At 36.8% G+C, this 17,265-nt stretch overlaps 1 protein-coding gene across 3 annotated transcripts in view; it reads left to right on the plus strand.

Moving 5' to 3' along the window:
• Positions 1-17,265, plus strand: part of CTNNA2 (catenin alpha 2) — a 1,168,663-nt gene that overhangs the window by 136,220 nt on the left and 1,015,178 nt on the right. For all 3 annotated transcript variants that reach the window (XM_033175260.1, XM_033175261.1, XM_033175262.1), the window contains exon 2: positions 8,625-8,731. In XM_033175260.1, coding sequence (XP_033031151.1) covers positions 8,630-8,731 — 102 coding nt within the window. In that variant the 5' untranslated portion in view covers positions 8,625-8,629. The remainder of the gene's footprint in view (positions 1-8,624; positions 8,732-17,265) is intronic.

Below are 17,265 nucleotides of genomic sequence, written 5' to 3' on the forward strand. Positions count from 1 at the left end.
ATATGCATTTATGCTTTGACATTGATTATTATTACAGTAATATTTTCAAATTATTAGAATGATATTTTTGTTCATCAGCATTTGAGTGTTTTGTTAAAATGTATGGGTTTACCAAGAATAGAGGTCTTGCAAATATTGTAATATTTGAGGAAAGTGCTGAACTACACTTTAGCAATAGCAGATACCCGCACCCCACCCTGCCTTTGCAAAAACTACTTAGACATTGCATATCGCTTCAATTTTGAATCAAAGGGGTGACAGATCCTGTAATTACAGCAGCAGCTTGCATCTTGGGTCACTTCTCAGTTCACTGAGCCAGAGCTTTGAATGGTTATTATGTAAAGAATAGTGATGGGTGATATACTACCTCGTCATAGTCAAAGTTAGGGGAAATGAGCTTGAATTGAGCAGAGTTAATGGAAGAAGATACGATGCACGCTTTCCCATAGTTTGGCCACCAGAGCAGGCAATTTTCATACACATGGTAGCACCAGGAAGAGTGACAAATGCCATTCTCCACCCCCCCTCCATTTGGACATGGTATTGTCATGGCAGAGTGTATTCTCATGGGAGCCAGGATGCCTTTTACTTTCTAGAGATATGTAGATAATAAACAAAAGATTTCCCTGTTTTTCATTCCTTAACTTCTGCTCCTATCTTCACATACACATACACACAGATACTCTCTTCAGCTCCAGAATAGCCCCTCTTACAATAGAGTATCCACATCCTAGAGGTACTTTAAAAAAATAATTAACAGGCCGGGCCTGGTGTCTATGCCTGTAATCCCAGCACTTTGAGAGGCCGAAGCGGGCACATCACGAGGTCAAGAGATTGAGACCATGCTGGCCAACACAGTGAAACCCTGCCTCTACTAAAAATAAAAAAAAAAAATTAGCTGGGCGTGGTGGTGCACACCTGTAGTCCCAGCTACTTGGGAGGCTGAGGCAGGAGAATAGCTTGAACTGGGGAGGCGGAGGTTGCAGTGAGCCTAGATCGCATCACTTCACTCCAGCCTGGCGACAGAGCAAGGCTCCATCTCAAAAAAATATCAACAGAAAATTAGAACCACTGTCATAGTTCAGATAACATATATGGAAGTTGGAAGACTTAGTTTTATGGTCCCCAAATAAAGAGATGTTGTTCTTACTGGTCATCTGGTCTGAGCAGAGATATATCATATCTTCCTGATAACTACTTCCCCACTGGCATGTGTGGTGATGGTTCCTGATTACAGCAGTAGTTCTTAAAGCGTCATTCCTGAACCAGCAGCAGCAGCATCCTCTGGAAACTTGTCAGAAATGAAAATTCTCCAACCCACCCCAGACCTAATGAATCAGAAACTCTTGGGGTGGGTCCCAGAAGTTGTGTGTTAGCATGGCCTCTAGGTGATTGCCATGGACACACAAATCTGAGAACTATTTGTATTTGTTTCCTATTGCTGCAGTAAAAAAGTTACCACAAACTTAGTATGTTTAACTTGATAAACATCAAGTAACCTGGTAACTTGATAGGGCTGTGTTCCTTACTGGAGGCTCTGGGGAAGAATTCATTTCTCATCTCATTTAGGTTGGTGACTGAATTCGGTTCCACGTGATTGTGGAACTGAGACCCCCATTTCTTTGCTGACTTTCAGTCAGAACTCATTCAGCTCCCAGAGGCCACCCATATTCTTTTCTATACTTTTTATGTGGTCCCTCTAGCAACTAGGTTAAGTTTTTCTCAATTCAAATCCCTCTGCCTTTTCCCTTAGCCCTACCCAGCCTACATCCTTTTCTGCTGTATCTCTATCATGTTCTCTTCCACTGATAGCCAGGAGAATGATCTGATTTTTTGTTTTTTGAGATGGAGTTTCACCCTGTCACCCAGGCTGGAGTGCAATGGCATGATTTTGGCTCACTGCAACCTCCGCCTACTGGGTTCAAACAATTCTCCTGCCTCAGCCTCCCGAGTAGCTGGGGTTACAGGTGGCCACCACCACACCTGGCTAATTTTTTTGTATCTTTAGTAGAGATGGGGTTTCAACATGTTGGCCAGGCTGGTCTTGAACTCCTGACCTCGTGATCCTCCCACCTCAGTCTTCCAAAGTGCTGGGATTACAGGCGTGAGCCACCATGCCCGGCCAAAAGATCCGCTTTTTGAGGGCTCGTGTGATTACATTGGTTCTACCCAGATACTTTGGGATAATTTCCCTATTTTAAAGGGTACTGATTGGTAACCTTAATCACATCTGTAAAATCCCCTTGATCATGTAATATAAGATATTTACAAGCATAACACAAGGGCGCTGAGGTCACTGGGCCAAAATTTTGTCTACTTTGTATTACACCTCACAAGTTCCTTCTCTTGACTTTACCAGGCCCCTGTGTTGCTCATTAGCTGACCCAGCTTTACAGCCAGCATCCTACTCTCACCACGTAAGACCAATGGCAACTTGGGGAAACTGACCTCTAGACCTGCTCTGTCTCACCAGGAAAAGCAGCCACATTGCCCATGAGCCCCATGCATGTATTAGAACACCTGCTGTTGGTGTCTCCCTCATCTAGTCTAACATTCTTTATCTCTCTCTCTTGCCTCTTCTCTCACTCTCCAGAAATGGCTGGCTCCTCATTTTTTAAAATTTGTGTCCTTACCTCTATTTCCTCCCATGATTGAGAAGCTCCATGGTGTAACTAAGCCTTGGGATTTTTCTCTAGAAGCAGTACGCCAGAGTGGTTTTGAGCATAAACTCTGAAGTCAAGACAATTTAGGTTCAAGTGTTTTTTTTTTTTTTTTTGAGGTGAGTTGAGGTTTTACTCTAACACCCAGACTGGAGTGCAATGGCATGATCTCGGCTCACTGCAGCCCCTGCCTCCTGGGCTCAGGCCATCTTCCCACTTCAGCCTCTGGAGTAGGTAGGACTACAGGTGCACGCCACTACGCCCGGCTGATTTTTGTATTGTTTTTTTGTAGAGATGGGGTTTCCTCATTGTTGCCCAGACTAGTCTCAAACATCTGGACTCAAGCAATCTTCCCACCTCAGCCTCCCAAAGAACTGGGATTACAGACATGAGCAATCGCACCCAGCCAAGTTCAAGTTTTATGACCATGAGCAACTTTCTTAACTGTTTTATACTGTAGTTCCCTCATTGATAAATGGGAGATAATAGTAAAAGCTCATTAGCCCATATTATTTTACTCATGGAAAAAGCAATTTAATGTACAGGAGACTCGGTACTAATAATACCTGCCAACTACCCTAAATAGGGGAGAAATTTAAAGAAATAAATATAAAAAAGGCAGAAAAAAAAAGCAATTCAGGGTTTTCAGACTTAATTCTTGAAATGCTGAGGAAATTTAGAAAATTCACCTTATCTCATCTCTCTCCCTTTCTCAGTAAATCTGTTTTTTCAGGCATCTTGTCTTGTGAGATTTTCCAGTGGCATCCCTACCCCTGTTGGTGTCTTGAGAGTTAGGATGATACTCATGTAGACAACATTGCAAAGAAGAAAAACCATCACTTTTGCATGTGCAATTATTTCACTGATTTGCAGAACAAATCTTTTAATAATATAATGCTATCACCATCCTTGTTTTACAAACAATGAAACTGAAGCTTTGGTAATGTAACTGACTCAACATCATACATGCAGAGGCAGGTGAATTATCTCCACAGCTCTCTGATAATGACAGGCATTATTAGTCGTCAACTTCTGAAATTGTATCAACTAAAGCTAGCCTATCATATAATAAAGCTTCGTGGAGTTTGATGGCAGTAGTGCTCAGTATTGGTGAAGAAAAAAAAAATCATGAGGAGAATCTGAAGCTGGAGCTTCGTGGAGAGAAAGCAGGTTTGGGTGGTCCCTCCAGCAACTGGAAAGCATCCTGGACTATCGCGATGTGAAACAACAGTAGAAAGAATGGAGATAACTTAGAAAGGTGAGGCAGAGAATTCCAAAGACATTTTCTGGGAAGGTTTGAAAAAGGGAATTTCTGCAGTGAATGATGCATTGCATTAACATATCTGGCTTTTCAAGGCATTCCTTGGGGTATGGGAACTCGAGTCCGTTTCTACTTATCAGGACACTGTCCAAGGAAACAAGCCCCTTAATCCTTGGTTGCTTCATAGAGGAGCTCGTTTTACTTTGACTTTTCTTTTCTGTCAGGTTTTGTATTTTCTATTATGAGTGACAAATGGCTGCTAGCATCCTGGCCTGTGCCTCTTTCTTACCACCATAGAAAGAATATGAAATTATCTAAAGTATTACCAGGTGGGCTATATTATTACCTTACATGGATACACAATTTAAAACTTTTCTTTCTGTCTTTTTTATTTTATTTATTTATTTATTTTGGAGAAAAGATCTCATTCTGTTGCTCAGGCTGGAGTGCAGTGGCACAATCATGACTCACTGAAGCCTCAACCTCCCTGGGCTCAGGTGATCCTCCCACCTCAGCCTCCTGAGTAGCTGGGACTACAATATTACGCCACCAAGCCCACTTAATTTTTGTATTTTTCGTAGATATTGGGTCTCACTATGTTGTCCAGGCTGGTCTCAAACTTCTGGGCTAAAGCAGTCCACTCACTGCGGCCTCCCAGAGTGCTGAGATTACAGGCATGAGCCACTGTGCCCAGCTAAAACTTTTCATGAAGAAACTCTTCTCAGAAATTAAAATTCTGGGAGCTTTCTCAAAGGTTTGTAACACTGTGCTGTATGGAAGAAGATAATCTTGTTGTCTTTTGTTATTTACAATCTTGTTTTTCACTCTTTGACTGTATCCAGTCTGTATTCTCTCTACCAAAGGTAAGTAAAATATGATTTTTTACTTTGAATTCAAATCAGTGAGAAGAAATTTATTTGCTTTGTGTAAATTTCCTTTTGTGGGCAAACAGACTGTATTAATTGCACAGATGGAATTGAGACTATATATCATTTTATCCTCAGAAAGATGAAGGGCTCGTGAGACTGCACACTTGATTTGTTCTCGTTTTCACGTTTGTGTCAATTTGGTTGCTCCACACAAAGGAGTGCAAATCTGGATCTCTATTTTAATGAGTGTTTACCTGTTACTTCAGAGATAAAGAATTGCAAAAAAAAGGAAATTTAAATTTGGGAAAATAATGACAACATAACAATAATAACAAATATTCCAGAAATGTTAGCATGCTTTCTATCCATTAACTTATTTAATCCTCACAATAAGCCTATAAAATCCTTATTATCCTGATTTTTCATTTGAGGAAACTGGAACTCAGAAAGGGCAGGCAATTGGACAACATCACAGAGTTGATAAATTGCAGGGCTTCAATTTAAACAAAAGTCTATTTGATACCATTGTGTTAGCTATTGCTGATTAATAGTTAATGGCAAAATCTCAATGGCATGCAATATACAACAGCAGGCATTTACTTCTTGGTCATGTGTTGATGGCTTGGTTGGGAGTTGGCTGACTAGGCTTCCCTTAGCTGTGCTTGGCTCCAGCGCCAGCTCGGATTCAGGTGTGCTCCATGTGTCTTTCTTTCTTTTTGGACCAGTAGATTATATTTGACTCTTATGGCAGAAGGCAGTAGCACAGAAGAGAAGCCCAACTAAGTAAGCACATTCCAAATGTCTACTCACATCTTATTTCTTAACATTCCTTTAGCCAGAGCCCAATAGCAATGGAACAGGGAAATATTCTCTTCTCATGGAGGTGAGGATGGAGAGGAAATGACTATTTGCTGAAAAATCCTCCAATCTACCTCAAACGCCTATGCATTTTTCTCTGTCCTTCCTAATTCATAAATATTGAATATACAGGTGGGATGACATTCTCAGTTAGGAGTCACCTTATTGTGTGTGCTTGTCAGAGGGGCCACATACCAAGTCATCAATTCCTATTTTCTGACTACCATTGCCTCCCTTTTTGCTCTAGAGATGCTTGACTCATTTTGCCTTCTCTGCCCTAATTTGTTCATAATTTAACACTGGAGGCAAAGATCATGAATGAGTGAATCTAGAAGATTATGGTTATGATTACTATCTTGGAATAGAATCTTTTTTTTCTGTTTTCGTGCAATTCCAATTGGCCAAGGCTTTTGTAAGGAAACTGTTGCTACTAAAAGGTCTAACACAGACAGCAGAAAGCAATCAAATGTTTTGAAAGTAGCAGGACATAGCAGGACAAGAACACATTTTCTAGAAACAGCAAACTGTAAAGATGATACCAGCTGAAGTATCACAGGCAGGGGAGCTTCTTACCTTGTGCTCAATAGCTGATATGAAGCTAAAATGCCCCTTTGAGGCAACTCAAGGGGAATCTTACATATCAACATCGTGGTTTAGAGGTGGGGATTTTGCAGTCCCCACCACTACTCCTTTTGTTTGTTGCTAATGTGGTTAGTAAACCAAACAGTGAAAAGATTATGGGGTAGAGACAGAATTCCTGGTTTTAGTCTCAGCTGTATCAGAAACAGCATGGCTGGAAAACAGCATTTAAAGTTTCTATGACTTATTTTTCCACTTCAACAAATTAGCACCGTGTAACCTTTTCTTTGCTATTGAATTTTACCTTTGTCACAAGAAATGACTGAAAAGATTGATCCTCAAAGGAATAAATTAATTTGAGTGATTTGTCTGGGCACTATTATTCTTTTATTTTTAGATTTATAAGGGCTCTGTGACCTTCAGGACTGAAGGCCGTAATTAACTCTTGCTTCCTGGCTCATAGTTGGCTTGAGATCGTTGTTTGAGGAGTATCCCTCACTTCTGCTTAATGCAAGCTAGATTCACGTCTCTGTTGTGATTTCCCCAACATTTTTGTGTCATGTTTTTAAAGTTACATAATGGAACAGCTGTAATTTTATGTGCCTTCCTTGATCTATCAGCATATGTCTACAAGTGTGTTCATGTTATGGAAATTCTCTATGCAGTCTTACCCAGTACCTGTCACTATCATGTTACAATGATTTCACGACTGAGTATCCAGCTTTCCTACAGAACTTCCTTGTTCATCATCGTTATTATGCCACTTGTGATTCCATCAGAGTTTGAAAAAGGTTCTCAGGGAACTTCTCCAGAAACTTGCAATAGCTGTATCATAAGTACTGGACTAAGATCATGTAGGTAGTTCTGGCTTCAGTAGGGATGAAGATATCCCAGTGTCTGCAGGAAGCATCTGGCATCTTTATCCTTCTATGGCATGAGAAGGTGTGTTGCCCAGACGCAGAATTCTGTATATGACAGAGCTGCTTTGTGGCAGCTGGTAGTGTGAATGGAAAGTGTGTAAAGTGTTTTTAGATTTTTGGAGGACAGGCAGCATGTCGGTGCCAACTATTGTTGTGATGTAGAAACCCAAATCTAAATCGGTCTGTATGGTTGGATTGCTGTGCTTAGTTTATTTAAAACATGGCATTTGGAGAGAGTTAAAATACCAGCACACTGTGTCTTTGCCTCTTCTTCTTTTTTTTTTTTTTAAAGCAAATTGGTTGGGTCTATTTGCAAAAGCCTTAGCTGTAGGAGAGCCAGTAAAGAGGCACATTTCTACTAGTGCTATTGTGATAGACCTTCTTTGTTGTGTTAATTCTAGTAGAAATAATCATCTATATTGGTTTATAAGGATGGAATTGAATGGGGACATTGGTTCAGAATAAAAGAACAGACATGGACATTTTGATTTATGTTGGTATTAAGACAAATGATTCAGATTCAGTTTGTACAATCTAAGGTTGCTTGTCCAGTAGTTAGATGTCAGAATGTATTTAGCAATTTCTTGATGAAAGAAACACACACTTGATAGAATGTATAATTTTTTTTGGGGGGGATGGTCTAGAACTGTAATTTTTTGCTTGTTATGTGGAGACTGCTATCTGCATGTCAGTGGTTCTTAGGTAAGAGAGGATTGCTTTAGAGTGAAATAAATAACCTTATCAGTCACTGATTTTATGGGACAAGAATGTAAATGTAGTGAGTAATCAGAGAGCATGTAAATAGTAGCAGATAATTTTTAGAACCATTGACACTTAGTTTGCAAGATGTCTTTCTTATTTAAGAGACTGAAACTCTTGCCCCAAGGAGTATGATATTCTCAGGGGTCAGTTATGATGTGAAGAAAAAAGTAGACTTTTGTTTTAAAGGGGTTCTTACATCTGGTAATCATTGATGGATTTACTTTGCTTCCTGCTATCCTTTGTTGTTCTCTCCAGACTGACACCGATGCCCCTTCCTCACCTCTCCCATAGTCCTCTCTGTGTTTCTTAATCACAACATGTGTCACAGTGAGACCTAATTGTTCCCATATTTGGCGGTCTCTAACTTTAAACCTTTAGCTACTTGAGGGCAAGACCAAAATCTTTTGCAGCATATAGCAGATGAGTATGCATGCTCACTGTTGAGTAAATGACATATTTCAGTGGCTATTGGGTCCCAGAAGCAGGCCTAAAATACACCAGTATGCTGAGGAGACCTCAGTTTTTAATCTGATTCCAAAATTGCCACCTCACAGTGTACTGGTCTGGTTTTCCCATCTCTAATTTGACCAGGTTGGACCAGAGAGGCTATCTTCCAGTATGTTCTAAGTTTCAGTGATTTACTCGTTTTGAATTACCAAAGTTACAATTTATTTCCAAGATCATTATTTCTAACTGATAGCATGTGTTCCCACAGGGAGCATGACTTCGGCAACTTCACCTATCATTCTGAAATGGGACCCCAAAAGTTTGGAAATCCGGACACTGACAGTGGAAAGGCTGTTGGAGCCACTTGTTTCACAGGTAAGGGATGTTTTGAAACCACTTTGTTATATGTGTGTTTCTATTGTGATTATATCCTGACTCTTAAAAGAACTTAGACATCCTTAAAAGAGAATAAATCATGCCATAATTCCAATTACTGAATATATATTACTGCCTGAACTATGGGCAATCTCATTGCCCTATAACATTTGAAGTGGCTTTTAAAAACTATTCGTATGATTTTTGAAATTAAGTTGATGAGATAATTGAAGAGGGGTCTTTGGTGAAGGGGGCCCTCATTTATGGTAATGGATTCAAAGTCTAAATAAACCATTCCTCCTGCACTTTCAGATGCTAATGCACCGTTAGGAAAAACTGTGTTGACTATACAACAGCAATCTATATTTATTGAATTACTTTTCTTTCAGTTTACAAAGCAGAATTCATCCTCTCGGAGTGATGAGATGTTCCATTTTTGTGTTGTCACAGTTGTCACATTTCCACAAGATAACTGTCAACAGAAAAATATCATCAGGATTTTTAAGTGTTATAAGTTAATTTTTAGTGTCTTATTAAGCATACTCTTTGCTATTTTAACTCTGAGATTCCTGGTATGTGAATATTTTTACCCAAATTATAATAGTTAGAGGCATTTGTATTGTTCTGTGGCTGCTATAACAAATTCCCATCTACTTAGTGGCTTGAAGCAGCACAAATTTATTATTCTAGAGGTCAATTGTCCTAGTCAAGGTATTGGTTGGGTTACATTCCTTCTGGAACCTCTAGAAGAAAATCTATTTTCTTGCTTTTCCCAGCTTCTAGAAACTATGTCACTTCTTTGACCCCTTTCTGTATATTCAAAGCCAGCAATGTAGCATCTTCAAATTTCTCTTGCACTCTGACCTTTGCTTCTGTCCTTGCATCCCATCTCTGAAAATGGTCTCTCCTACTTCCTTCCTTTAAGGACCCTTTTGATTATGTTTGGTCCACACAAATACTCCAGAAAAATCCTCCCATCTCAAGATCCTTAACTCAATCACATCCAAAAAGGTTCCTATTGCCATTTAAGGTAACATATTTACAGTTTTCGGGGATTAGGATGGAGTTACTTTGAGGACCGTGATTCAATCTGCCATAGTTTGCCCTCTGGCTCCCAAAGATTGAGATCCTTCCTTCATGCAAAACACATTTCACCACATTCTCAGGTCTCCAAAAGTCTCAGTCAATCATAGCATCAACTCAAGTTCAAAATGTCATCTAAATTTAATCAGCTTAAAGTCCCAAATCTCATTATCCAAATTATTTAAATTAGGTATGGCTAAGGATCTGTTTATAATCTGTCCTTGAGCAGAGTTCCTCTCCATCTGTGGAGCTGTGAAACTACAAAACAAATTATATGTTCCCAAATGCAATGGAGGAACAGGCATAGGATAACAGTTACAGACATTCCTACATAAAAAGGGATAAAGTGAAAGGAAAAAGGAGTTACCAGTCTCAAGAAATGTAGAAACCTACATGGGAAAATTCCATTAGATTTCAAGGCCTGTGAATAATCCTCTGTGGCTTGAATCTGCTCTCTGGGCCTAGTCCAGAATTATTTCTTCATTTTCATGAAGGGTTGCACATATTTTCAACCAGGTATTCTTGTCAGCCATCTCCTACCTGTAAAATTTTGAGTGTCTGTCAGCCTTCTTGCATTTCATCCCTTTTCTGCCTATTTCAGTCCAAGCTGATGGTGTTACCACCGTTGTAGGATTCTCAAGAACATTGTGATTTTCCTGTGTACATATCTAGGATTCACTCCATTAGAAAAACAGGCTCCTCTACAGATCTTTCTTGGATAATTTCAACTCCATTTTTGGCCTCTGTTGAAGTGGCTGAGGGGATCCGTGAACACATGCCTAATCACTTCAAAGAGCCCTGCTTTCACTCAGACCTTTTAATCCTTATAAGTATCTAGCAAAATGTTATCCAGACATAAAATTGGCTTTCTCTCCAAGTATGCTTTCTTGAAAACACATCTCCTAATTTTAGCCTTTTGAAGTCTTCATAGGTTAACAATTTTCCCAATCATCAAGTCCTGGTCTCTTTTGACTTAATTGTTATTCCCTTTATTCATCTTTTTCCTCTCACATTTCACTATAAACAGCAAGAAGAAACCAGGCCACTCTTTCAACACTTTGCTTAGAAATCTCCTCAGCTAAATATGTAACTTCATCACTTGTAATTCTGACTTCCACATAATTGTAGGAATCAGAGCAGCTGAACTTTCTGCCACTATAAAACAAAGATTCTTTTTCTCCAATTTCCAATAACATGTTTCCCATTTCCTTCTGAGGTCTCACCAGCATCTCCTTTAATGTCCACATTTTTACCAACAGTCTATTTATGGCAACTTAGATATTCCCCAAGAAGTTAAAGGTTTTCTCTACCATGCTCCTCACTTCCTCCTGAGTCTGCACCAGCAGAGCCTTTAACCAAGTCTTTATTTTTAATAACAGTCTGTTCAAGGAGATCTATAATTTTTGTATTATGCTTCTCAAAATTCTTCCAGCCTCTTCTCATTATCAATTCCAAAGCCACTGTCTACATTTTTAGGTATTTGTTACTAGCAGTGCCCCACTTCCAAGTACCAACATCTGTGTTAGTTTCCAACTGCTGCTATAACAAATTTTCACAAATGTATTAGCTTAATATAAAACACATTTATTTTGTAGTCCTGGGGGTGAGAAGTTCTAAGACCAGTGTGGCTCTAGGGAAAGCATCTAGTTCCTTGCCTGTTTCAGCATCTGCAGTCCACCTGCATTCCTAGTTTGCATCACCTTCTTCCATTTTAGAGCCAGCAGCACAATGCTCCAAATCTCTCTGATTTCAGCTTAAACTGTTATATTTCCTTCATTGAATCTTAACTCTACTGCTTCTCTCTTATGAAGACCCTTGTTATTACATTGGGCTCACTTATATATTCCAGGATAATCTTTCCATCTTGACATCCTTAACCTAGTAAGCACATCTCAAAGTCCCTTTTGCCATTTCAGGTAACACATTCGCAAATTCCAGGGATTAGAATGTGGACCTCTTTGTATGTAATTGGAGAACATTTTATGAGATTCATGCATATTTTTCATTCAGTCATGACTCTTGTTAATCTTCTATAAAAATTTTTGTAAGAAAAACCTAATATTGATATGCTCACCTAATACTCATAGGAAATATGTTGGCCACCTACTCAGACTGTACCCTGTGGCCTAGGGTTGATCCATGAATTTTTAATGGTCTGCAGTAAGAACAAAATTGAGGATAAACACTTGAAATTTTTATAGGAATTTGACAGAGTAATTTTTTGTCTGCTGAACCTAAATATAAAATATGTATTTATAACTGTATATGTTTAATTTTTAAAATTATTCATTATGTTGCGTTTTATAAAATATTGGTCTGTGAGATATTGGAATAATAAAAATGTAGCCTTTCATCATAGATAGCTTGAGAAAGACTGGCTTAGGAGATATGTTGGAGTCACAACAATCTGGTCCAAAAGATAACTTCTGCCAGATCAGTTAAAAAGTGAGTTAACTTTTCCGAGCCTTGGAGTTTACACTTCAGAGTACCTATAAGTATATTTAATCCTTATCATACAGATTAAATGAAAGAAAATATTAGAATACAGCACCTGGTATAAAACAAACGTTGAGTAAATGTAGCTTCTATTGTTCCTACTTGATGGCTATATATTCAGGCTCATGCTAGTCATAAACCTAATACTGTATAATTTATGAGAAGGATAGCATGGGCTAGCACAATATTACACTTATATAGCCTTATGTATTAAAATTTATATACTTATATTTTACCCTTGAGTTTAGCTTATCTAAATAATAGCACATCTAAGATGATAATTAAAAATCATTTTTGACTGGGAGTGGTGGCTCATGCCTATAATCCCAGCACTTTGGGAGGCTGAGTGAAGAAGATCCTTTGAAGTAAGGAGTTTGAGATTAGCCTGGTGAACATGGCAAAACCCAGTCTCTACTAAAATTACAAAAATTAGCCAGGCACGGTGGTGCATGCCTGTAAGCACAGCTGCTCAGGAGGCTGAGGCAGGAGAATCACTTGAACCCAGGAGGCAGAGGTTGCAGTGAGCTGAGATCATGCCACTTCAGCCTGGGCGACAGAGCGAGACTCCATCTCAAAAAAAAAAAAAAAAAGTCTTTTTTGTGTATCTTTTAGTCCAATTATCTAAAGTCCTTCTGTTGCAGACAAAAACAATGCATTAAAATATTTTCTCAAATTAAGAACAGTGAACTGACTAATTTATATTTGTTCACATAATACAGTAGAATGCTTAAAACTTCTCTTCAATTTCATGCAGAGATTTGGCACTGTAAGTAGTCTTAACATCCTTCCAGTCTCCTATCTATGTGCTTTATATTTCCTCCTAGTATTCTATACTGATTTAAAAAAATTAAATATGTGAATTTTAAGATGGGATTTTCCATATGATATTACTTCCCTACAATACATGGCTGTATTATCAATACTAACCAATTCTTCCCTTGGAATTAAACCTTCATGATAGCACTGATGTGACTGTTGACCCTTAAAGGACTTATGAATAAGAAAGAAGAGATAAGGAAATATTAGCTATAAACTTCATACTCAACATTTAAAGCAAACTGTGGAACAGTGAGAGGGAACCAAACCAAGGCCCCTCTTGTATCAAACACATACACAACTTTATGAATTGAACAAAATTCATAGCAATATGCAATGATACAGTATGTCCGTCGCTCTCCCACAGTTTCTAATAAGGATGGATAAGGGATGAAGTGAAAAACAGAAGTTATGGGGTTCTGAGTAAAATTCTCTCACTGTCATGAGAAAAATGACATTAGGAATTTACTGTTGATGAGTATTTAAAGTATCCCACAAAACCTTACCTTATATCAGTAATGATATATATGAGTCCTATACACTTATTTTATAATGTTGAAATGGCAAGATTCATTTTGGAGAAACTACATTATTCAAATTATGAAACTGCTAATGAGAAGGGATTCATTTTAGGAAGTTTAGTCTTTGAAAGTGTCTGAACTGTTTGTAAATTCAAAAAAGGAAGGCGTTTCAATAGGTCACATTCTGTATTAAGAAACTTTATTAGAAAACTAACACAATTTATTAGGCAACTTTATTACAAAACTAAAAAAAAATTATTAGGACATTAAGAAACACTCTTAGATAACTCTTAGAACCAAAGGGAAATTACAAACGATATATGAGTTAATGGAAAATAAGATCCCTTCCTAACAAAATAGACATATCCAGTAAAAGCTATGATCAGTATAGAATTTTAGCTTTAGAGAGCTTTGAAGAAAGAAAACAGATAAAAAATAAACTGTGAATCTTAAGGAATTAGAAAAAGAGCATCAAAAGAAACTAGGAAAACAGAATTTAGTAACAATGAAAACTGGAATTGCTAGAATAGAATGCAAATGTAAAAATGATTAAATAAATGCAAAATTGGATTATTCTTTGAAATGGCCAACATAAACCTCTTGAGGCACAAATTATGGAAAATATATAAAGAAAGAATATATAAAATTATAAATGAGAAGCAGAAGTAACTCCAGAAGCAAGAAAGGTTAAAAGAAATTTAGTAGAATATTAGGTGTGGCTCTGCACTGATGAAGCATGAACATCTAAAGGAAGGGAATGAGTTCCTATAAAAAAATAAATTACTAAAATATTTTCAAGAGAAAGTAAAAAACTGTAATATGCCATTTAAATACTAGAGCTGTTTAAAGATCAGTTATCAAAAAAGCACCAGAGCAGATGGATGTATAGTTGAATATTACGATGCTTGTAGCACTGATATTCCAATGTTCTTTAAACGATTCCAACCATAGAAAAATATAGAGAACTTTAATCATTTTTTAGAGAATAATAATTTTAACTTTAAAAATTTAAGTCACATTCTAAAACTTTTTAAAGAAAAGGACAATGATGATTCTATCTCATTTGAAAATTTAAATGCACAAAAGAACCCTACATGAGCTATTAGTAAATAGCACCCAGCAGTATATGAAAAGATCAGCATATGTGTGAAAAAATAGGATTTTTAAAGAATATATTGGTAGACTATATTTAGAAAACAAATAAAAATACTTTAGTATATCAGTAGATTATATCATTATATACTAAAAAGATATTTAATATAATTTTGCAGTTATTTCTAATAAAAATTCCAAGACTAGGATCAGTCTTTTAAAATAAAGGAATGTACCATGTAAATTTTGGAAACGGACTAATAAAGCCCTCTGGGATATAATTTTTATATCATTACAAGTAACATGAAAATGAGGTTAGGTTGCTAGATATAAGATAAATATACAAAAAATAATTTTGTATCTATTCAAAGGGAAAGAATTCGAAACAAAGATATTTCTTTATAATTGAAAAATTATAAGGTCAATTTTTTTTCTGTATGAAGTACACATTAATGTTTTAATTTCATTTGCAATTTTGTAATTTATTATATCATTGGAGCAGAGATTGTGGATGTATAGGCTTTAGAGTCAGAGAGACTCAATTGTGAATCCTGTATTCATGGTGGTAGCTTCAGGAGATTACTTAATCGTTCCTTAAATGTAAAATATAGATAATAATAATTTCTACATCATGACAGTATTGAAAGGATAAGTGAGATGGTTTAAAAGGACTAGAAATGCCTAGAGCTATGCTTATAGTATTACAGGCTTGCTTTCAGAACCGTTTGCTTTACCATTTAATGGTAATAGCTTTCACTTAATAAGACATAGGTGTCATATCTAATACAGGGATTCCTTTGGACACTTTTTAGAAAAAATATTTTAATGGAGATTTATGAAAACATTGATTTGCTTATTGCATTAACAAAATATAATTAAAACAGAAACTTCTGAAGTTATTGAGAATTCAACCTTTACCTTTCAGGGCACTAATGAAGCACTGGCCATCAAAATGAGACAGAATAGAATTTGCTGAAATTTGGAAATAGAAGATGAGCCTGAAACTTAATAAATAACACTAAACATCTGATAAAAGAATATCATTAATGTTTAATGAGCTGTTCTAAAGTAGCCAGACAGGGAAGGGACCTCCTGAGGAGAGGAGCTCTCTTTAATCATTTCCAATATTACTTTGAGTAATGTTCGTGGGGCCCTGTGACATGAGGCTCTGGTGAATTTTATAGTTGGACCATTTTAAATTTTACTCCAAAAGTTAATTATCTCAAGCTAAATAATTTGCACTTTATATATTTTAAAAACATTTTAAAATTTAAAATTTCAATTTTACAGTTTTAAAAAGTAATCAGTTTTCTCCCTCTTTATATATAATTTATTATACCAGTAGTAAATTTTTTGTGACTCACAACAGTAGTTCATTACTTTGGTGCAATTAAAATCAGGGAAACAGGAGGTTTAGATTTAAAATTAGAAGATTTAGAGCTGAAAGTGATTCCAGAAATAAATGAACACTTAGAAGCAAAGTAACTTCTGAGAGTTGATCCAGTGCCTTTTTTTTTTTTTTTTTTGGCTACACCATACACTTTCTTACAGAATTTAAAAAATATAGTATTTTATGCAAGAATTCACTGAAATAATCAAAATATAAAGTGAGGCATCGTTATACTCATTTTTCCATCTATCCAGAGAATATAATTATTGAGAATCACCTTAATTCATAGTTTATTCATGACATTGAGAAATGAATACATTTGGGTTGTTTGTACGGTGACACTACAGTGTTACCATAAGTTGTACATGCATTTTTGTCAAAGAATTGAAACTGCATGAAAGATAAATGATGTGCTAAAAGTGAATGATGTGAACTCCATTAAGACTGTTTGATCTTTGATTCACTTCACGTGTAGTATGATTAACCCATTTCCAAGTATATTTCCCCATGTTTATTTATTTACCTTCATTTTCATACTTGTTTCCATTTTCATTTTTGGAGGATATGTTTCTTGCCTTGAAAAGTATTTCAGTTTATCTGTCTTTAAAAGAAGATTTTGGGGCTGGGAGCAGTGACTCATGCCTGTAATCCCAACATTTTGGAAGGCCAAGGCAAGAGCATCACTTGAGGCCAGGAGTTCGAGACCAACCTGGGAAAAACAGCGAGACCAGTCTCTACTAAAAGTTTTTAAATAAAAGTTATCCAGGTATGGTGGCACATGCCAGCTGTTCTGGAGGCTGAGACAAGAGAATTGCTTCAGCCCAGGAGTTCCAGGTTACAGTAAGCTATGATGATGCCAGTGCACTCCAACCTGAGAAACAGCATGAGACCCCCATCTCTAAAAAGAATAATAATAAAGAAAACTTGAGGGTGAATGAAGTACCTAAAGTATCATAAGTTTATTGAAAAATGCTAAATCTCTGTATCTTTCCTTCTCAAATAAATACATATGTATGTATACATACATACATATTACATACAAATAGTATGTGTATATACACACAAGTAGTATGTATGTATAGACATAGCATGTTTACAAATACAAATGCTATGTATATATAGTATATATTTGTATA

The sequence above is a fragment of the Trachypithecus francoisi genome, unplaced genomic scaffold, assembly GCF_009764315.1.
Source record: "Trachypithecus francoisi isolate TF-2019V2 unplaced genomic scaffold, Tfra_2.0 Lachesis_group17, whole genome shotgun sequence".
Classification (NCBI taxonomy): Eukaryota; Metazoa; Chordata; class Mammalia; order Primates; family Cercopithecidae; genus Trachypithecus; species Trachypithecus francoisi.